Source organism: Hippocampus comes, unplaced genomic scaffold (assembly GCF_001891065.2).
Source record: "Hippocampus comes isolate QL1 unplaced genomic scaffold, H_comes_QL1_v1.1 scaffold13, whole genome shotgun sequence".
Classification (NCBI taxonomy): domain Eukaryota; kingdom Metazoa; phylum Chordata; class Actinopteri; order Syngnathiformes; family Syngnathidae; genus Hippocampus; species Hippocampus comes.
Window position 1 is genome coordinate 85,499 of NW_017805532.1, and position 18,492 is coordinate 103,990.

General features: G+C 43.6%; 1 protein-coding gene across 2 annotated transcripts in view; it reads left to right on the plus strand.

The window, feature by feature from the left end:
* Window positions 1-15,872, plus strand: part of ptch1 (patched 1) — a 50,061-nt gene extending 34,189 nt beyond the window's left edge. For both annotated transcript variants that reach the window (XM_019878072.1, XM_019878073.1), the window contains 10 exons: window positions 329-638; window positions 1,342-1,484; window positions 5,603-5,786; window positions 7,578-7,858; window positions 9,391-9,528; window positions 9,628-9,770; window positions 13,941-14,040; window positions 14,133-14,486; window positions 15,182-15,647; window positions 15,722-15,872. In XM_019878072.1, coding sequence (XP_019733631.1) covers window positions 329-638; window positions 1,342-1,484; window positions 5,603-5,786; window positions 7,578-7,858; window positions 9,391-9,528; window positions 9,628-9,770; window positions 13,941-14,040; window positions 14,133-14,486; window positions 15,182-15,646 — 2,118 coding nt within the window. In that variant the 3' untranslated portion in view covers window position 15,647; window positions 15,722-15,872. The remainder of the gene's footprint in view (window positions 1-328; window positions 639-1,341; window positions 1,485-5,602; window positions 5,787-7,577; window positions 7,859-9,390; window positions 9,529-9,627; window positions 9,771-13,940; window positions 14,041-14,132; window positions 14,487-15,181; window positions 15,648-15,721) is intronic.
* The last annotated feature ends 2,620 nt before the right edge of the window (window positions 15,873-18,492 follow it).

Genomic DNA, 18,492 nt, shown 5'->3' on the forward strand with positions numbered 1-18,492 from the left:
AAATGTGCGGTAACGCGTCTTCCCACCAGATTCCGCTTGACTTCCTCAAAGTCCAACAGTGTGAGATGTTGGCTTTTGATGTCCATTTGCGATTGCTCAAGACCTGCACTCCACTAAGTTTCAATTTAGTTTTGTCTGCTATAATCGTGGCAATACATAGCAAAGTCATAACAGCTTTCATCAATGCGGTGCTTGTGTGGCAATTGAGAAAACACCATACCAATAACATTATTTGTAATGCAGATGATAAAATTAAAATCAACACACAATAGAACCAGGGATTAAATGATTTGGGGGTTGCGGCCCCTCCGTGTTCTTCCTTTTGCAGGTGGTGGTGATCATGCTCTTCCTGGCCTTGCTGGGGGTCAGCCTGTACGGCACCACCCAGGTGCGGGACGGCCTGGAGCTGACCGACATTGTGCCGCGGGAGACCAGCGAGTATGACTTCATCGGCGCCCAGTTCAAATTCTTCTCCTTCTACAACATGTACGTGGTGACGCAGCGGGCCGACTATGCTCACAAACAGCCGCTGCTGCACGAGCTGCACCGCAGGTTCCGCAGCGTCCGCTACGTGCTGAAGGAGGACAATGGACAGCTGCCCCCCATGTGGCTTCACTACTTCAGGGACTGGCTGCAAGGTAATGTTGATATGACATGAAATGAGATTATAGCAATGAGAGTCCAATTTTCTTCAGTCATCTGGGATACGTCCCATAACGCCCGTCGTGAGGCGGCCCCGTCCTTTGGCATAAGTAGGACAAAGAAAAAGGCAGAGCTAATCCGCGAATACTCGCTGTACTGAGGTCGAGTGAGGTTTACTTGTTCAATACGGTGTCTCCCGACGAAAGCAATTCCTAAAATTCTGTTAAGTCATGTGCAACTGGGACATGCGCTCGCTGATTTTGTCCTGTGGACGTTAGACACATAATGTGTGTGTGTGGGTGTGTGCTCTGCTGTGCGCGAGCGTGCGCGTGCACGTGTAAACCACACAGAGAGAGCTGTGTGTGATATTGATGTGTGCAATGGTGGGACAAATTGGAGCCAGACAGGCCTGAGGAACGAGACCCAAAACAACATCTCCCGCAGTCGGCCCGCAGTGTGAGTGTTGGGAGAGCGCGGCGCAGGCACATATGGATGAAGAGAGGCGGCCACATGTTCTTGATATTTCCCCCTAATGGTCTCTATGAATAAAAAGCATAACATTTTCAGCTTTTTCCATAGTGGTTCATGGCCAGTTATCATATTAAATCAGATGATCTTGTTAGTCAGGGGTACAGTTTAAGTTTCTGGTGTTGAGTTTTGTGTGTTTGTGTCTGTGTGTGCGTGCGTGCAATCGCACAGGTCTGCAACAGGCATTCGACAAGGACTGGGAGACCGGCTGCATCACTCTGAACAGCTACAAGAACGGCTCTGACGACGGCATCTTGGCGTACAAGCTTCTAGTGCAGACGGGACGCAGAGACAAGCCCATCAACTTCAACCTGGTAAGCCTCATCCGTCATATGAGATGCGTCTGAACGTGTAGCAGCCATTTGATTGGGCCAAGAGGAACGACGCCCACCTTGCAAACTCGCCCTCCCCCCCGACCCCCTTTTACCCCCTCCTTGTCTGTCTTCCCTCATCGTCTCGCGCTTTGTGATGACTTTACCGAGCTGAGGAATTTAAAGCTCTCACTGGGACCCTCGGCCCGCCTTCTGAAAAACCTATTAACTCTTGCCGTGCGTTAGCGTGTGATGGATGAACGTGCGTGAGGGGTTCTGACAGCGGGATGTCTCCCCGTAGCATGCAGCCTGTCAGCTTAACACTTGGTCTGGGATTCCAAGGCCCAGCACAAAGAAGCTGTTGCGTGAAACTCCAACCAGATCTCATCTATGTGATCACTTTAATGTGCATTCTCCAGTTCGGAGTTGCAAATTGCTTCTTTTAAATCAAACTCAATACTGTATACAAAATAGACTTTTTATTGACTTGTATGCAAATAAATGGGTCTCCGGAGTGCCGCTATTCATCAAGTGAGAAATTAAGCAACCAAGTACATCTTTCATCTATTTGTGAAATTGTGTGTCAGAGCTAGCTGTTCTGCACTTGTAACAGTACGCCAAAATTAATTAATAACCTCTCCATTACCAACTTTATTCACATGTTGCATGATCATCGAGGTCGTGTGAAGATTGAGAGCCACTTTCAAGGGCCAGCCCAAACGCACCGAAATGCTATCGTGCAAAGGATCTATGATACGAAACACTCACATCCGCTACGGGTGTGACACCCATGCTTTCGTGTCAAAGCAAACGCTAAGCAAAACTGCATTCACTTTATTCAGATGGACGGACCAGTGTTAGCCTCTGATAAGCGGCACATAACTTGATTGCTTGATGAAAATGTCAATGCAGTGTATAGTGATAGACAGATTATCAGACGGGCTGATTATTCTGCATTTGGGCACATATTATCATATCGGCTGGTAAGCGATTAATTAAAAATTGTCTTTTTTTCTGTCATGTTCAGTTCTGGTTGAATACGAAATTTCTGCTTTTAATTACTGTAAAGTTTTCCTTTGTCTCAAATGCTGTCATGCAGAGGAACTAAAAAAAAAAGAAGAAGAAAAAGGAATACCTTCGTTTTTGTGTCTGGAACGGGTTAATTCAATTTCCATTCATTTCAATGGAAAATATTACCCTGACTTTTGAACATTTCAGATTACAAAACGGGATCACAGAACCAAGTTCGTATAACTTGAGGTTCCACTCTATTAGTGTCAGTGTTTAATTAGTGTACATTGGAGGATATGAACTGCCGCAGCCACGAGTAAAAATACTTCTTATCTTTATAACACTCTCCTTTTTAAGCAAACACAATGCCAAATCATGCATTCATTCACTTGTAAATGTGGAGTTCAGGATCAGTGGTTGGGCAAGTTTAAGACCATTCCTGTAATTACAACGGTACTATTAAGCAGTTTGTGTCTTTTCTGGAGAGGCTTCAGCATCGTTGGGGATCAGCGTCTGAGATGCTGCTGAGTTAATACCTCCACTCAAATAAGCTTATTTCCAGCGCGGAACTGGAGAGGAAATGACACCAGCTAAGTTCTCAGCGGGAGGTCAAGATAGCAACACAGACTGGGATTAACATCATGCCTCCTCTTTGGCAGCACCGAGATGCAAACTTTTGACAATGGCAGATAAAAGGAGGTGTTAATCCCATGTGGGTCTGTGACTTAGACCACTGTTCCTTACTCATTGGCACTGGACAAAAATGAACACATTTGCTAGCATTAGCGTATCCTATAGTTGGGTTTTGCTTCACAGTCTTCCCATTTTGTGCTTTAGTATCCTCTGAGATTAAAAATAAATAAATTGTTACCTAACCGAGATGTAATTACAGGAGAACCTTGACCCTCTCAATTGCTGTTTTGTTGGATTCCAACTCTTGCGTTCATGCTAGCGGTAGCTTACCCTCCTGTGGTGTTTTAGTTCCGGATGCTGCAACATTATCCAGATAGTACTCAGTGTCTTTTTATCTTCAGCAACCTTATTGTCCTCTCAGTTAAAGTGTCCTCCAAGCAAGAAGTGTGTACTTCTTGGTGAGACCCTCGTTTTCCTAAATTGTTGTTTGGTAACACACACAAACTGGTACGTTAAATGGCAGAATAGTTCAATCGAGTTTCTTGTGGTTCATGACGTGCATGTTGCGCAATATACTACTTTGTACATCCCTGTGACATCACTTCCTGAACTTATGTCCTATCCTGGACAACTTAAAGAAAGTTGTTGCATTTCCTGCTGTTCATCTCCACCAGACCCTCCGGAATCCCCCTCCCTTTCTCCTCACCGCGCGCACCTCTACTGCGTCCCCCTTTCAACCAGGAAGCCGAAGCACACGGTTCCCTTTCATGCCGCTCTGCGTGCGTTTGTTGTGCTTTGACTAAGAAGTGACTTATATCAGGAGCTCGATAAGTGCCAGGCATTGTGTGTCTGGGGTCAGGAGAAGCAAGCACAAGCAACATTTGTACAGATGTCCTGTTATTTTTATTGCTCTCCTCCATTTGCTGGGTGGCATTTCCTTCAGTGTTAACAACCAGGTTAACTACACACAGACGGGCTCAGGGACTCCAGCCAATTTTTTTTATTGTTACACTAACTCAAGCAATTTTTTTTCACTTCAAAAAAAAAAAAAAATCAACCTAAGTCCATTAGTACAGCTTCAACCCCCCAGACCTTTCACTTCCTCCCTAGAAGGAGGAATTTACGGCTGAGTGAAGGTAGAGTGGCAGAGCAATATATAGTAAAGCTTCTAACTCCAAATGCAAGTTTACACTCCTGTGCCTCCACATGGGAGGCCAGAAACAAGAGTCTTCACTTCACTATTGACGAAGTACAACTGGATCGGTATTAAAAAAAAAAAAAAAAAAAAAATCTACAGTATTGTAAGTCATCGACTTGACTAACTTCACATGAAAGCCTCTTTCAAATAGGTGTCTCCTTTTTCCTATCAGAAAAAAAAACAGGTAATTATCGTAATTGCATCAGTTCATGCACGCATAGTAAAAAGTTAGCTAATGAGTGCATTGTTTCGCAAAACAACAGAAACCGCCTTCCTTATCTCATAAACAGAGCATCAAGTGCATTCAAGTTCCCTGGGTTTGCGTTATGGTGAGATTATGTCTTTACTTGCAATTACTTTTCCAGGAAGCCATTGTTTTCCGACCTTGATAGGGCCAAACCACTTGTTTTACATTGTAAAATCTCATGCCATACCACCAAACGAAAATGTTTTACTCATAGAATCTGGGCCTCTATAGTTGAAGCCAAAGTTAATATTCTGTTGGGCTAATGACACCAGGTGAACACAAAGGTTAATTGCATCTTCTGCCATCTAGTGGAAGAGCATTTAATTTTTCAGCTTGTCAATACACGTCGCTGGCATTGATAGATGAACAAAAATACATAATTTGTTATCCATAAGTGATATGTTTTGGAAAAATTAGGTGATATACAGTAGTATGATACTGTGCCACAGTGTTGTGTGAGTCTTTTTTTCTCTGCCTTTCAGCATAAAGATCCTTTTTATTTTGTTTTAAATTGCAGCGCCGCTTGAAATAAATTGGAATAATGTATACTGTACTGGTAACATTGTTCAATATTATTCCAAAAATGCAGTGTGTAAAAATAAAGGCTACACTCCACCTACATTTGAAAAAATAACTGTCCCTGACCAATATGGGGTATTTCCATGCTTTAATGTGGCATGATAATTCTGGGAAGAGCTGAAGACGAGTACGGGAATTAAAAAAAAAAAAAATGAAACCAGTTAGGCGTCCCCCTCTCATCCGTTCAGTTGGAAAGAGAGATGAACTAATATTTGAGTCTGACTATGAACGCTTCACTCATCCTCTTTCCCTCATGCATGTGCTTAAATATGCATTTCTGTGGTCACACTCGCTCATAGAGTGTTTTCAGTTCGGCACGTCTTCTCGCTTCAATATTTTTTCATGTCCAAGTTACACTGGGATTTCCTATAAAACAACAATAGCATTGTTATAAAGTTCATGTCTGTCAAAAGATCAGAACGCAGGACTGAGTTGCTTCATCTGTTTTGCCAGCTGACACGTCACAGGCTTGTGGATGCCGACGGCATCATCAACCCCGGAGCCTTCTACATCTACCTGACAGCCTGGGTCAGCAACGACCCGGTGGCCTATGCTGCATCGCAGGCCAATATTCGCCCGCACCCTCCCGAGTGGCTCCACGACCGCACTGACTCCATGCCTGAGACGCGCCTCAGCAGTAAGTTAACATTCCTCATTGCCACAGAATATTACAGCAACAGCTTTCCATATTTCAGTCTCACTGGATAATCGTAATGACCATTTAACTGTGACAGGACAAAGGCCACAATTACGTACTATATATGAACTCTATACGAGGAAACACAATATTAGCCTTTTTCTTCACATTTTCTGCATGTGAGCAGTGTATACCTCTTGTGGTTAAGGGTTGACTGCCTCTCAGCCACGAGTGAGGTCGTAGTACCGTGCCACCGCGGTAGCGCGGGCTCAGGTTGCCGGGCCGAAGACCAAGACGCCGTTCGTTGCATTCATCTTAATGGTGCCTGCGGTGAATGCCGTAATGCATTCTCGAGCGGGGGGAGGGGTGGGCTCTCTGTCATTACATGTGCGTACATTATTAAAAGTTCCTTGACCCACACATGCACTGGAATTCGCTGGTGTTGGTGTTTGATTCCACCCTGTGATTTGAACTCAGGAAATTCTCCACGTGGGGGAGGACAGTGATTGGATAATGAGGGCGGGCTGCACAATTGGGTAACAAGCAGGAAGTTTTGGAGAAGAGACGATTTTAGAGTTGAGCTTATAATGGCCTCCTGTCTGACCTCAGCAGGCGCACATCCCTGCAGGAGAGTCAGTTAATATTCCTAAATTTATGCATTTCAGATTTTGATTTCACACAGTTCGATTAGGGTGTGGTAATGGCGCCGATTGTGACATGGCAATTACAGCGTTAGCTCTGACACTTGGGTGCGTTTGGAACTGATAGGCCCTCATTAGGCCGGCTGGCCCACTGACTAGCTGGCTTGGACTCAATGGAGCTCTGTTTCACACTGCCCCCCCCCCCCCAACACACACACACACAGGGATGTAGCTGCTCACCGACTTGATATTTGTGATTTGGCCAAGAGTAATCCAAAATTAGCGACTGTATTTTATTACTATTACTGCACAAATGCTGGAATACATTCCAACTCCAAAATGTTCAGCTCCTTCGTTGCTTGTTGGACAGTATTTTTAAACCCTTTCGAAATGTCTGGCTAAAAATGAATTTTACAAAATGCTATGGTTTTCGTAAACATATTTCTCACCAGCAATAATGGCAATCCAATTAATCCTTTCCAGACACCTAAAAATACAAATACATATTTACAGAGAATATCTATAGTTTTAGATCGACAAAATGGCGTCAAATTCTAAAGCGTTCATGAACACCACAACTCCCAGTCTGCTCGTGGCAATGCTGATGTGACATCCTGCCAAAAGACAGGCCTCCAAAATAAAAGCACGCCAGTATAATAACCGGTTCACCGCACTTTCTTTGGGCCTCATGGTTGCTTATTTAGGTCATCTTCAAATTATTTTGTGCTTATTTATTGAGTGCCACTGCTGATTAAGACACCATATGGCCAAACAAAGTGGCGTTTGAATGGATTTGTGTGTGGCCAAGTCACTCACTTAATTAATTATGATTTTTTTTTTCGTTTAAACTGAAAAATTCGTAAAAAAACAAATATGAAAACGATGGCATACACAAGTTCCAATGTGCAGCATTACCATGACTGTTGTTAGCATATTAGCATTTGAGCGATTCTCATGAGAAATCGTCCATCAATATTGGCCAAGATAAACACTTTTTTAGATTTTATGATCCTTACAGGCTATAATTTATTGTATCTCACTTAATTCTACAGCATTTCAGGTCAGAGAAAGCTCTTCAACATGCACCCTCCGATTTCTACAAAAATTGTACTCTTTGAGTAACGCTGTTTTGGCTTTTTCTCTTCTTTAGTCCCGGCGGCCGAGCCTATCGAATACGCACAGTTCCCCTTCTACCTCAACGGGCTCCGGGAGACACCGCAGTTTGTGGAGGCCATTGAGAGCGTGCGGGCCATTTGTGGCAACTACAGCCGCCAAGGCCTGCCCTCCTACCCCAACGGCTACCCCTTCCTCTTCTGGGAGCAGTACGTCAGTCTTCGCCACTGGCTCCTCCTCTCCATCAGTGTGGTGCTCGCCTGCACCTTCCTGGTTTGCGCCCTCTTCCTGCTCAACCCGTGGACTGCCGGCATCATTGTGAGTATGGCGCACACACCTCATGCTGGATAATAACTCATAATGGTGGCATCTAGAGATTACGTTGCAAGTTAATTTTCTACTCTCCACAAACCAGCAAAAGGGAATGCACTAATCCGTGGTAAGAAATGCCATCAACAAGGATTTATAAATTATTTATGTGGCAGAAAGTTATGCAGGTTTATAAAACGACGACCGAAAATCAACAGCATGGTAGCACCAAACTGAATGAATTTTTCAAATATGCAGAATTCCTTTCCCTCTATATTTTGGGCCTTTTTCTGTGTGGTCCAGAGGGCATCTCCAAGAGAAGAGTAGGAAGGGAAGATGCATCGACTGAATGTTATTGTAGGCCCAGTCACCAGTGTTTATCTTGTGCTCTTTAGTCCACTATGACAGTCCCAGACACTAAATAGATGAGGAAAGGACTTTTACAACTTGCAACTTTTAAACCTATTAAAAAAAAAAGTGATTTTATTTCCATCCACCCAACTCCTCCTCTCTTTCCTGTCCGTGGCAGTGTTTCCACGAAGACACGCACACACACGCAGGCGCGTGTGTACCTGAACGCATAAACATACCGGGACATAATTCACACACAAACACATACACACGCATTGCTCATTTTTTTATTTTTTTTTCCTCTGGCGGTGGGCTGTGTTTTATGGCATGCAGACCCGAGTCCTTGGACTGGGAAGGGAAAGGGAGGGCCTTCATGTTCATCCGTCCAGTTTTACTAGTGGCATCAAAGGGCAGGTTATGGGGTGGTGTCAGTTTCAACGACTCCTCATGAAACGAACCAAACTGATTGATAGTGAAGGTTTAGTTAACTATATAGATTATTGTACAAAACTATGTGTGTGTGTGTGTGTGTGTGTGTGTTTGTACAAAACTATGTGTGTGTGCGTGTGTGTGTGTGTGTGTGTGTGTGTGTGTGTGTGTGTCCATTTTCAAATTCGCTTATCCTCACGAGGGTCACATGCGTGCTGGAGCCTATACCAGCGGTCTTTGGGCAGTAGGCGGGGTCCTGGTTTGTTTACTACTGTAAGCTAATATTTGGATTCTAGGAAAATAAAAAGGATGTAATGGAGGCGTGCCTTCAATGAAACAGGCAGAGTTACTCTTTTAATAGAAATTTGTTCATGTGTAGAGTCTACTCTGGCACAGTCTTTTACACACACACACACACACACACACACACACACACACACACACACCCCCCCTACCCTCCATTGTACAATTTCTTCAAAGGATTTGGGCCCCATGTAACCTGACACCTGTCAACTGATAATGGCATTCAGTCCATGGTCATGTCCCTCTCTTCTCAGTGGCCTCCACGCAGACATTTCAAATAAATGTGCTGCTACTAACTGAAGCAGATCTGTAAGAGCCCACTGTGCTGTACAGCCATCTGTCTCTGCACTGCAACCACACAAGAAATTCTTAAAGTCCACATACATGTCCAGAATGTGTCAGCAAATCTTTCCAAGCTCATATTTTAACCGCGCTGCTGTGGCTTCCGTGTACTGCAGGTGTTGGTGCTGTCTCTCATGACAGTGGAGCTGTTTGGGTTCATGGGGCTGATGGGAATCAAGCTGAGCGCCGTTCCCGTGGTCATCCTCATCGCCTCGGTGGGCATCGGGGTGGAGTTTACTGTCCACGTGGCCTTGGTGCGCACTTCAATTCGACATTTGTGCATAGCTCTGAGCTTCGGCCAGCCGGGTACTCAAGAGTGAGAGATGACGTGTGTGTTTTTGTGTGTGTTGAAGGCCTTCTTGACGGCCATAGGGGACCGTCACAAGCGGGCAGTGCTGGCGCTGGAGCACATGTTTGCGCCGGTGCTCGACGGCGCCTTCTCAACGTTGCTGGGCGTTCTGATGCTCGCGGGCTCCGAGTTCGATTTCATCGTCAGGTGAGCGCACGTCAACGCTTATGGATACGGAATGTTGTAAGCTGATAGGATTGCCCCTATACGGAACGCTTTATCGGGGTCTGTGTGGCGTTAGCGGACCACTGAGACCATGCCTCAACCTGCATGTTGCCCTGGAATCTACCTGAGATGCCGGTCATGCATGTGGGCTCACTCCCCTCCTTTTTCTCCCCCCCCACTCTAATCCTCTTTCTTTTTCCAGCTACCTGAAGAGCACCATTTTCTAAAACCTATTGCTAGGGTCTCCCCAACTGTGCTTTCTTTATCCTTTGTCTTGGAAGGCAGCTCTCTCTTCACAACTTCTCAACCGTGATCTGACTTAAGTTTGTAGCTGTGCGTGTGATGAAGCCATACAGTCAGTGTGGTGTGAAAATATGTAAAACATCGCGCGTGTGAACAGCCTGGTTCACTGGTGTCATCAGTGTACAAGTTTCAACTCGAGACCCTGGTTCAAATCTAAATTGTGGCGACTAGTCATCAGAGTTCTGTGACAGACAGTGTCAGAAGTGGGATGGGGAGAAATGTGGCATGCACAGTATTGAAGGAGTTTTGGAAAAACATGGCTCTTTAGGGATGTGGTTACTGTCACCCGGTCGATTTTTTTTTTCTTCTTTTCCCTTTGTCTCTCTTGGGGTAGAAATCGAAATCTGATAAGGAGTCTTTTTTTCTTAATGTGATGTCTATTATTCCCTCCCTCAGTGCGCCATATGCAGTTCGGCAGATAGCAAACGTTTAATCAAAAAAAAAAAAAAAAAAGAAGCATCGTGCTTCAAGCTGTTTTGTGTCACTACCAGTTGAAAGACAGAAGCACATAACTTTGTATTACAGAAGCCCACTACCTTTATGCTAGATAGATACACTGTATGGCACAGTTACAATTGCCGTTTGAACACAGGTGATGCAGATACCGACAGGATATAACAATACTCACAGACGTGTATTATTTATGCTCTGCGCAAAACAACTCATATTTCTGTCACTGAGTTACAACAGTCTTTTTTTTTTGTATTTTATTTAATGCATTAAATTTGTGTGCTCTCTGCTGGTGAAGGCATGCACAGCAGAAGGAGCAGTACACTGTCCATTGAAATACAGCGAAATTGCAAACAAACCAAAAAAAAAACGTTTTCTACGTTTTATTCAATTATGTTATTAAAGTCTTAAGTCAAGGTACCACGACACTTTTCAGAACTGTGTGTCAAATTTGGCTGGTCAACTGTGTGTGAGTCACCCAAAAGATGGGTGAGACATTTGGATGAGGGGAACACACCTTTCAGCTTATGCACGATACCATTGCAGTCTATGTTGACAGGAGAAAAGCTTAGCTGTTCAACTCTGAGGTGATGGGCTTTGGTGTCTCCCATAACTGCCATGTTCGGAGAAAGGAACCCAGGGGACAGATGAAGAGTTGAAGGTCATGTGAAGTAAGGATGGAGGGAGTAAAGGGGGGATACAAAATGAAAAGATGACGGCGGGGAGTTTGTTGGAAGAGCAGGAAAGTTCTCTGGCTTTTGAAATCTCTTTCAGCGAGTTTTAACAACCCTCGCTAGACATTTATAAGCAAAGGGTGCTGAGGGGGGCGGCACCGGGCGGGAGGGGGGCAAAGAGCGCAGCTGTGGAAAGCCTGTAGAAGTGGAAATTAAAGCCGACGCACTGTGGGGGCTCTGTGTTGGTGGCTTGTTTTGCGTGTGTGCTCTTGTAAGCGGAGAGTCTGCAACGGCAGTGGCTTAACTGACGCCGAAGATGAGGCACAATTCTATACATTCGCACGGCCAGAGGGAGAAATTTCCATTGAGGTCAGAGAGTAATTTAACATTCACGTATGGTTGCGTGAAGCCGCAACACGGGCTGGCCATGTAATTTGCGCGGCCTGCTCCTTTAAGAAAAGCCAACGCAGAGGTCCATGTGACCTCCAAACACGCAAATTTCAGTCATGTGCACGCACGTCCACGCCGCCCTCCTCCCCCAACCTGCTCTCTGACCTTGTAATCATGAGGGTCAGCGATGGCGTGCCTGCCAGCCAGGACACACACACACACACACACACACACACACACACACACACACACACACACACACACACACACACACACACACACACACACACACACAGAGGCGAGGCCTCACGATCACTTCTCTCCTCACCTCCAGCGGCGTGCTCGGCTTTCTTGGGCCTCCATTTGGAAGGATCTGCTGTTATGTGAGCAAACAAAGCAGCGCCCCGAGACGGCGCAGTAACAACAAGGCCCCGCTCGTATTTTCTTGCTGGGAGTGTTTCCCTGACTTTCTCCCGTCAGCCCTGTGAATGTTTTCACTCTAAACAGCTCATGAGGGGCACTGTGTCCCGGTATGTGGGCCGCACATGGACACGAGTGTTCACGCGCGTGCACGTCCTCAAGGTGATGTAGCCTTTACCCCACATGGTGTGGACAATCATAATTGCCGTTTGGATTACAGCAGTCCCCCACATATTCAAGATCCACTTTTCGCGAATCTACCTATTGCAGTTTGTATTCCTCTGAAAACGATTCCCAGCTCTTCGCTCAAAATATCAGCTGTTATTTCAAAAACTCCAATCCACAGTTGTGTTCTTACTGAAAACATGCCAAAAATGGTGCAGAAGGTCTGTCTATGAGGACAGCAGTATATTGATGTCAAGGAACTGCATCGATGTGATATACTGAATGTTGACTAAGAGACAAACTTTATTTTTCTGGGAGGAGTTAAATGCAGCCTGGGTTGTGAGTGAAAGTTAGTCCTTCCTCCTCCACTAAATTGTTCTGGCTTCCAAATTCTATACCCCTCACTCCATTCACTTTCTTAAGAGAGGGAGGCCCCCTCATCGCCCTTCTTTTACCCAGTGCCTCCTCCCTTCACATTCCTCCTTGCTTTGTTTTCTCCATGTTTTGCTTACACACACACACACACACACACACACACACACACACACACACACACACACACACACACTCAAGAGCGAGTGCCCTTATACTCAGTCACCCCCGCAACCGCTCACATCACTTTTTGAATTAACTTGCGCTGGCTAATTATGCTTCCTCTTTCTTTTCTCTCTGTGGCATCTTAAACAATAACTCTCTTTTAGCCGGACTTAAAATCACACCAGGTACATTTCTCTTTTGTCAAATTACGCAAAGTGCATGCCTCCATGTTTAGGGGTGCGTTAAGTGTATATGAGTTTATGTGGTGAGTGTTAGTTGTTGAAGGTATTCAAATGTCTGTGGTTTGAACTTTTTTTGTTATTGTTGGCGTCTGCTGTGTTTTAATTCATATTAAGAATTGGCATGTTTCGGATGAGCACAAATATGTTTGCATGACAGTGGAACCTCCAAAAGTGAATCCACGTTTTGTGACACTGGTTAACAATTTTATTCATGAAAGGAAATTTTTTGAGAATGTGTTTTTTAAAATGAGAAAATACCAGAAAGTCTCTGAAAACTGTGCTTGTGAAGTGACTTAAGTTCACTTTCTTAAAAAAAAACCTTTATTCATGTTAAAGGGGAAGTATGTTCTATGCGCCTCCACTCCATTCTGATTCATACGACCAATTACGACTCACCTGTTTTCTGAAGCTGAACCATGATTGGTTGTTACCTGAGCCCTTAGCAACTGCGATGTCATTTTTAGTCGACAGCAGGTGGCAAAATGGCCGTCCGTCCCCTGAGACGGACAAAAACAAATGTATTTTACTGCTTAACTCGTTTTCCACAAACGCATCATGGATCAGAATGCCATGGTAAGACTAGTAGAGCTGCATAAAACTTATGATTGATAAGACTCTTTCTGGGTTGACCTCCCCTTTAATGCCTTGTTTTTCAGTAAGATTTTAACATTCCCAACTCTCATACAAGTACGAAGACAAGATACTGTATCCACTTCAGTTAATATGAAGTAAAACTACTTAGCACTTACAGCAACATCATTATTCTTTCAGCTACATGCTATCTCCATTAGCATCTGCAAGGTGAAATTCATTTGTGTATGTGATTGATACTTATTAATTGTGCCTAGATATAAAGTTCTATATTATTAAGATAAAATTGTACTCCATTCTTGTCAGATATACCGTATAATTCTATTATAATCGTTAATTCTACTTTTGGAGCTTGGCTTATGTGTGGGTTGTGCTTGCAGGTATTTCTTTGCAGTATTGGCCATCCTAACGGTTCTGGGAGTTCTGAATGGACTGGTCCTTCTTCCTGTCTTACTGTCCTACTTTGGGCCCTATCCTGAGGTAAGCATTTAAATAAACTAGGAAAAAATACAGGCCCTGAATATATCAGACCAGCCCCTAATGATATACATTTGACCGATTTATTATTTAAGGTGATTCCAGTGGATGGTCGCAGCAGGTTACCCACCCCGGAGTCGCCATCCCACGTGGTCCGCTTCTCTGTCCGTCCCCGCCCCACCGCCTCTGCCTCGGCCACCTCAGGCGCAGCCTCAGATTCGTCGGACTCTGAGTACAGCTCCAACAGCAGTGCGTCGGGCATCAACCAGGAACTGCCGGGCGACAACCTGTCCCCGCATAGGGGACAGGCCGGACAGCAGGAGCAGCAGCAGTACCATCTCCCCACCAGCAGTGGCAGAATAGCCAGGACGGAAGAGGAAAGGAGGATGGCGTCGGGCCACAGGCGCCCAACCAGGCACCCCGATCCCGCAGCCTATAATGTGTCCTCGGTAAGACCACACTGTCTCTCGCGGTGGGTTTCCATTTGACCATTCACTGATCATTAAGAATTTAATTGATTGTATGCAATGACTTAAAAAAAACAAACAAAACCAAAAAAAAACTTATATCATTATATTTTCTACCATCTGAAATCGATTTTAAAAATACACAAAAAGCTAAAAAAAAAACGATAAAGAATTGTAAATAACACATTAAGAAGAATATTTATCTGACATAAAAAGCCATTTTAAAAAAATCATTAATTCAATGGGTTGTTTTTTTTCATCATTAATTAAACAGTAAAATGGAGGGTGAAAACTATATTTCTTTTATCTTTCTATTATTTAACATGATTTTATAAATTAAATTGAAACTAAGTTGAAGTAATATTTGTTAAAAAGATGGAACATACAACCTTTTTGAAAATTACTTTGTTTTTAAATATTTTATGGATGTTAGAGTCAATGGAAAAAAAATTGACAAATGTTGAAAAGAACAGCAAAGACGGTTTCAGTATTTTATAATTTTTGTGAACATAAAAAAGTCGATTTTAATTACTTAGAAATTAATGTTAATTTCCACAATATTCAGTGAAGTATAAAAATGCCCATCGGCACCTCCTAAATAACTACAGCCAAGTATATTGTTATCATTATTATTGTTATAATGAGTAAGAGATGTTTGACTTTGTTTTGTTGCACAGTCTCAGGGTTGTAATGCTGGACCCGGGCCCAGCGTTCCTCAGCGTGCCAGGGAGCCCAAGGGCCAACAGCACCGGCAGGCCCCGCCCCCAGGCCGCCCGCGCACGGACGCTTTCGAAACCTCCACCGAGGCCGGTGCCCACTTTGGCGCCCACGGCCACAGGGAACACTTTGCGGGCCACCGGGGGCGTGCCCCTCCGCACCACCCCAACACTTACGGCCAGCCCATCACGACAGTGACGGCGTCGGCCTCCGTCACCGTCGCCGTCCACCCCCCTGGCTCCTCTTACCCGGGATACGCTGCAACAGACACTTACCGGCAGGAGGAGGCCCAATCCTCCTTCCAGGACCCCCACGTGCCTGCAGACCTCCACACGGGCGCCAGAGGAAGCACGGTGGAGCCAATGGAGCTCCAGGATCTGGAGTTTGAGGCAGCTGATGGCAGTAGTGGCAGTCGGGCCAGCTGAGGTTTGTCACCATATACATTATGTTCATAGAAAACCTTTGTTAACTAATATTTAATACCAATTTTTGTCTTGCAGTGTGTTTATGCCTGTCACGGCCAAAGATGGACTTTAAGCAGATAACATGGCCCAGCCTGCCTCGCCCGTGGTCCTTTTGCCTTCTCCTCATGGTGCTCATTCTTACTGTAACCCGGTGGTCTGTTGTCTTAAAATATTTCTATCTATATTTAAAAAGATGTATACATATGTACATAGGAACAAATGAATTAGCTCCTTTTTTTTTTTTTTTTGTTACTAAGGGGAGAAAGTTGTGCAAGTCCTCATGTTAACAGACTTGGACTGCCATTGTGTGAATGTGTGTGTGTGTGTGTGTGGGTGTGGGTGTGTGTGTGGGTGTGGGTGTGCGTGTGTGTGTGTTCCATCACAATATGTTGGCCCATTTGAACTATGCAAGGAAGTACAAAGGAAAGGAGGAAGGAATACGAGTAAGCGATATGCTATTTTAATACATTCTGCTATAATTGAAATATTGGAAGAAAATCTGCTCCATAAATGAATATCAATGAAATTATTGAATGTAATTGCAAATACCATATCCATATTAACAATATTAGTGTAAATGGTAACACTGACATTTTCATATTTAGAATTCAGTGTTTTTTAGTAGGTGGGAAGGTGTTGACTGGTTAGCACATCTGCCTCACTGTGCAGAGGTTCAGGGTTCAATTCCGGCTCTGGCCTTCCTGTGTGGGGTTTGCATGTTCTCCCGGTGCCTGAGTGGGTTTTCTCCAGTTTCCTCCCACATTTCAAAAAAACATGCATGGCAGGTTTATGGAACACTTTAAATTGTCCCTATGTGTGATTGTGAACGCGAATGGTTGTTCATCTATGTGTGCCCTGCGATTGGCTGGCAACCAGTTCAGGGTGTCCCCCGCCTACTGTCCCAAGAAAGCTGGGATAGGCTCCAGCATGCCCATGACTCTTGTGAGGATTAGCAAATTTGAGAATGAATGGATGGATGTATGGATGTTTTGTAGTAGATCATTATTGTGACATATCGTCCCTAGGTTTCTTTTCGAATATAATAATTAGCGCGAATCACGGAATAAAATACAATTTTATGACACTGTTGACATCGTTGGTAGAAGACCATATCCTTCAGTTCAGTGTGTGTGTGTGTGTGTGCGTGTGCGTGTATGTGAATGATGATGGTTGTACTTGTACAAAGGTACGCATGTTCAATTCTGACTTTTTATCACAAACCTGTGGTAGTTTTTGTAACAATGACTGTTTTTAACCCCACACGCTATGCGTGTTATTTAAGACAAGCAGATATGAAGATTTTCTTTTTTTTTTTTTTGTATTTTTTTCAAGTCACTGCCTCTACCTTGGAACCTGTTTGTGCACTCAGCTTCTTTTACCAATGTGTTTGTTTTTTCTTGTAGGAAAAAGGTGGGGAACCATTGAAGTTTTTATAAAGTCCTCCAAGGGCCAGAAATCGCAAAAGTAGTCACACTACACATTGTACTTAAGAAGTAGTACAGGCACTTGTGTTTGGGGAAAAAAGACTCTGGTAAAAGTAGAAGTACTGGTTCAATTCCTGTTCTTTTGTAAAAAAGTACAGAAGAAAAAATATTTACTGTCCATTGTATAAGATATCTGTTTTGACAACATGCTCAATGAAAAACAGTGTGTACACACAATAGTTTACCTCTATTGTTAACTTACATTGTGAAGTGACCAAGAAAAAAAATTAGCTGATGATAATAGCTTAAAAAAAGGTCGTATCGGTGCTCTTATTTGGCCCATGGGCCATATGTTCCCCACCTGTACTGTAGAAGCTTGTCTTATTTAACCTTAGCAGGCAACAAATAGTTTTATTTCTTTTTCCTTAAACCACCTCAGAAAGTTCTGGAACAGGGTCCAAACAAACGGGTGGGGGCGTTAGCCCCTCCTTTGGTTCTAGCCTAGCGGATAAGCTAAATATTCGCATAACATACTGTACAAGCTGGCCCAACCAGGCCATCAACTATAACTCAACTCATAGCAACAACTTTCCTCATGTAGGTTTTCTGTTTCCTTTTAGGCCAAACAATAAGCTAGTTAGCCCGCTAGCCTGCTAATGGCTAAATGCTTCATGATCTTAGCATATTAGCATGTGTATGTATCCTATTCCTTACCCTTTCTTATCACTTAACTGGAGTTAGCATCACAATGTTAATTGGACCCCCTTGTGTGTGTGTGCGTGTGCGTGCGCGCGTGCGTGTGTGTGTCCTCTTCCTGTCGTCTGTCCAATCAGCTGCTTGCATGAACAAGGTTGTTCGATTATTTTTTTTGTGTTTTCTCTCTTTGTCATATTGGCAGTAGAGGAGAAAATCATAGCTGGCAACTATTTTATTCAATTTGAAATATGTTTTGTTTGTTTGTTCTCGACAGTCAATTGTGATATTTATATATTTTTTGTAATATAAGATGTTTTTTGTCATTTGTCATTTTTGTTGTGATGCCAGTGGATAACAAATGCAGGGATTTTTATGAGGTAAAAAAAAAACACTATTACAGTTTATTGTTTTGATCTGTATAAAGTGCTTACTAATGTTAAATAGGAGGATTAAAAAAAAAAAAAGATGATATAACATTTTTACACTACAGGTCTCATCATAGCTCTTAGCGTTTTGTTTTGTTTGTTTTGTTTTGCAATTGTTCCAGACTGCCATTTTGGATGTATGCTGTTGTTCCGTTACAAAGATAAATGTATGCCATATAATTTATTTATATGAAAATTTATTTTTGTAGTGTACATAGTAGCGGTCAAGGCTATTTTGACAGAAGTATATATGAAAGATTTT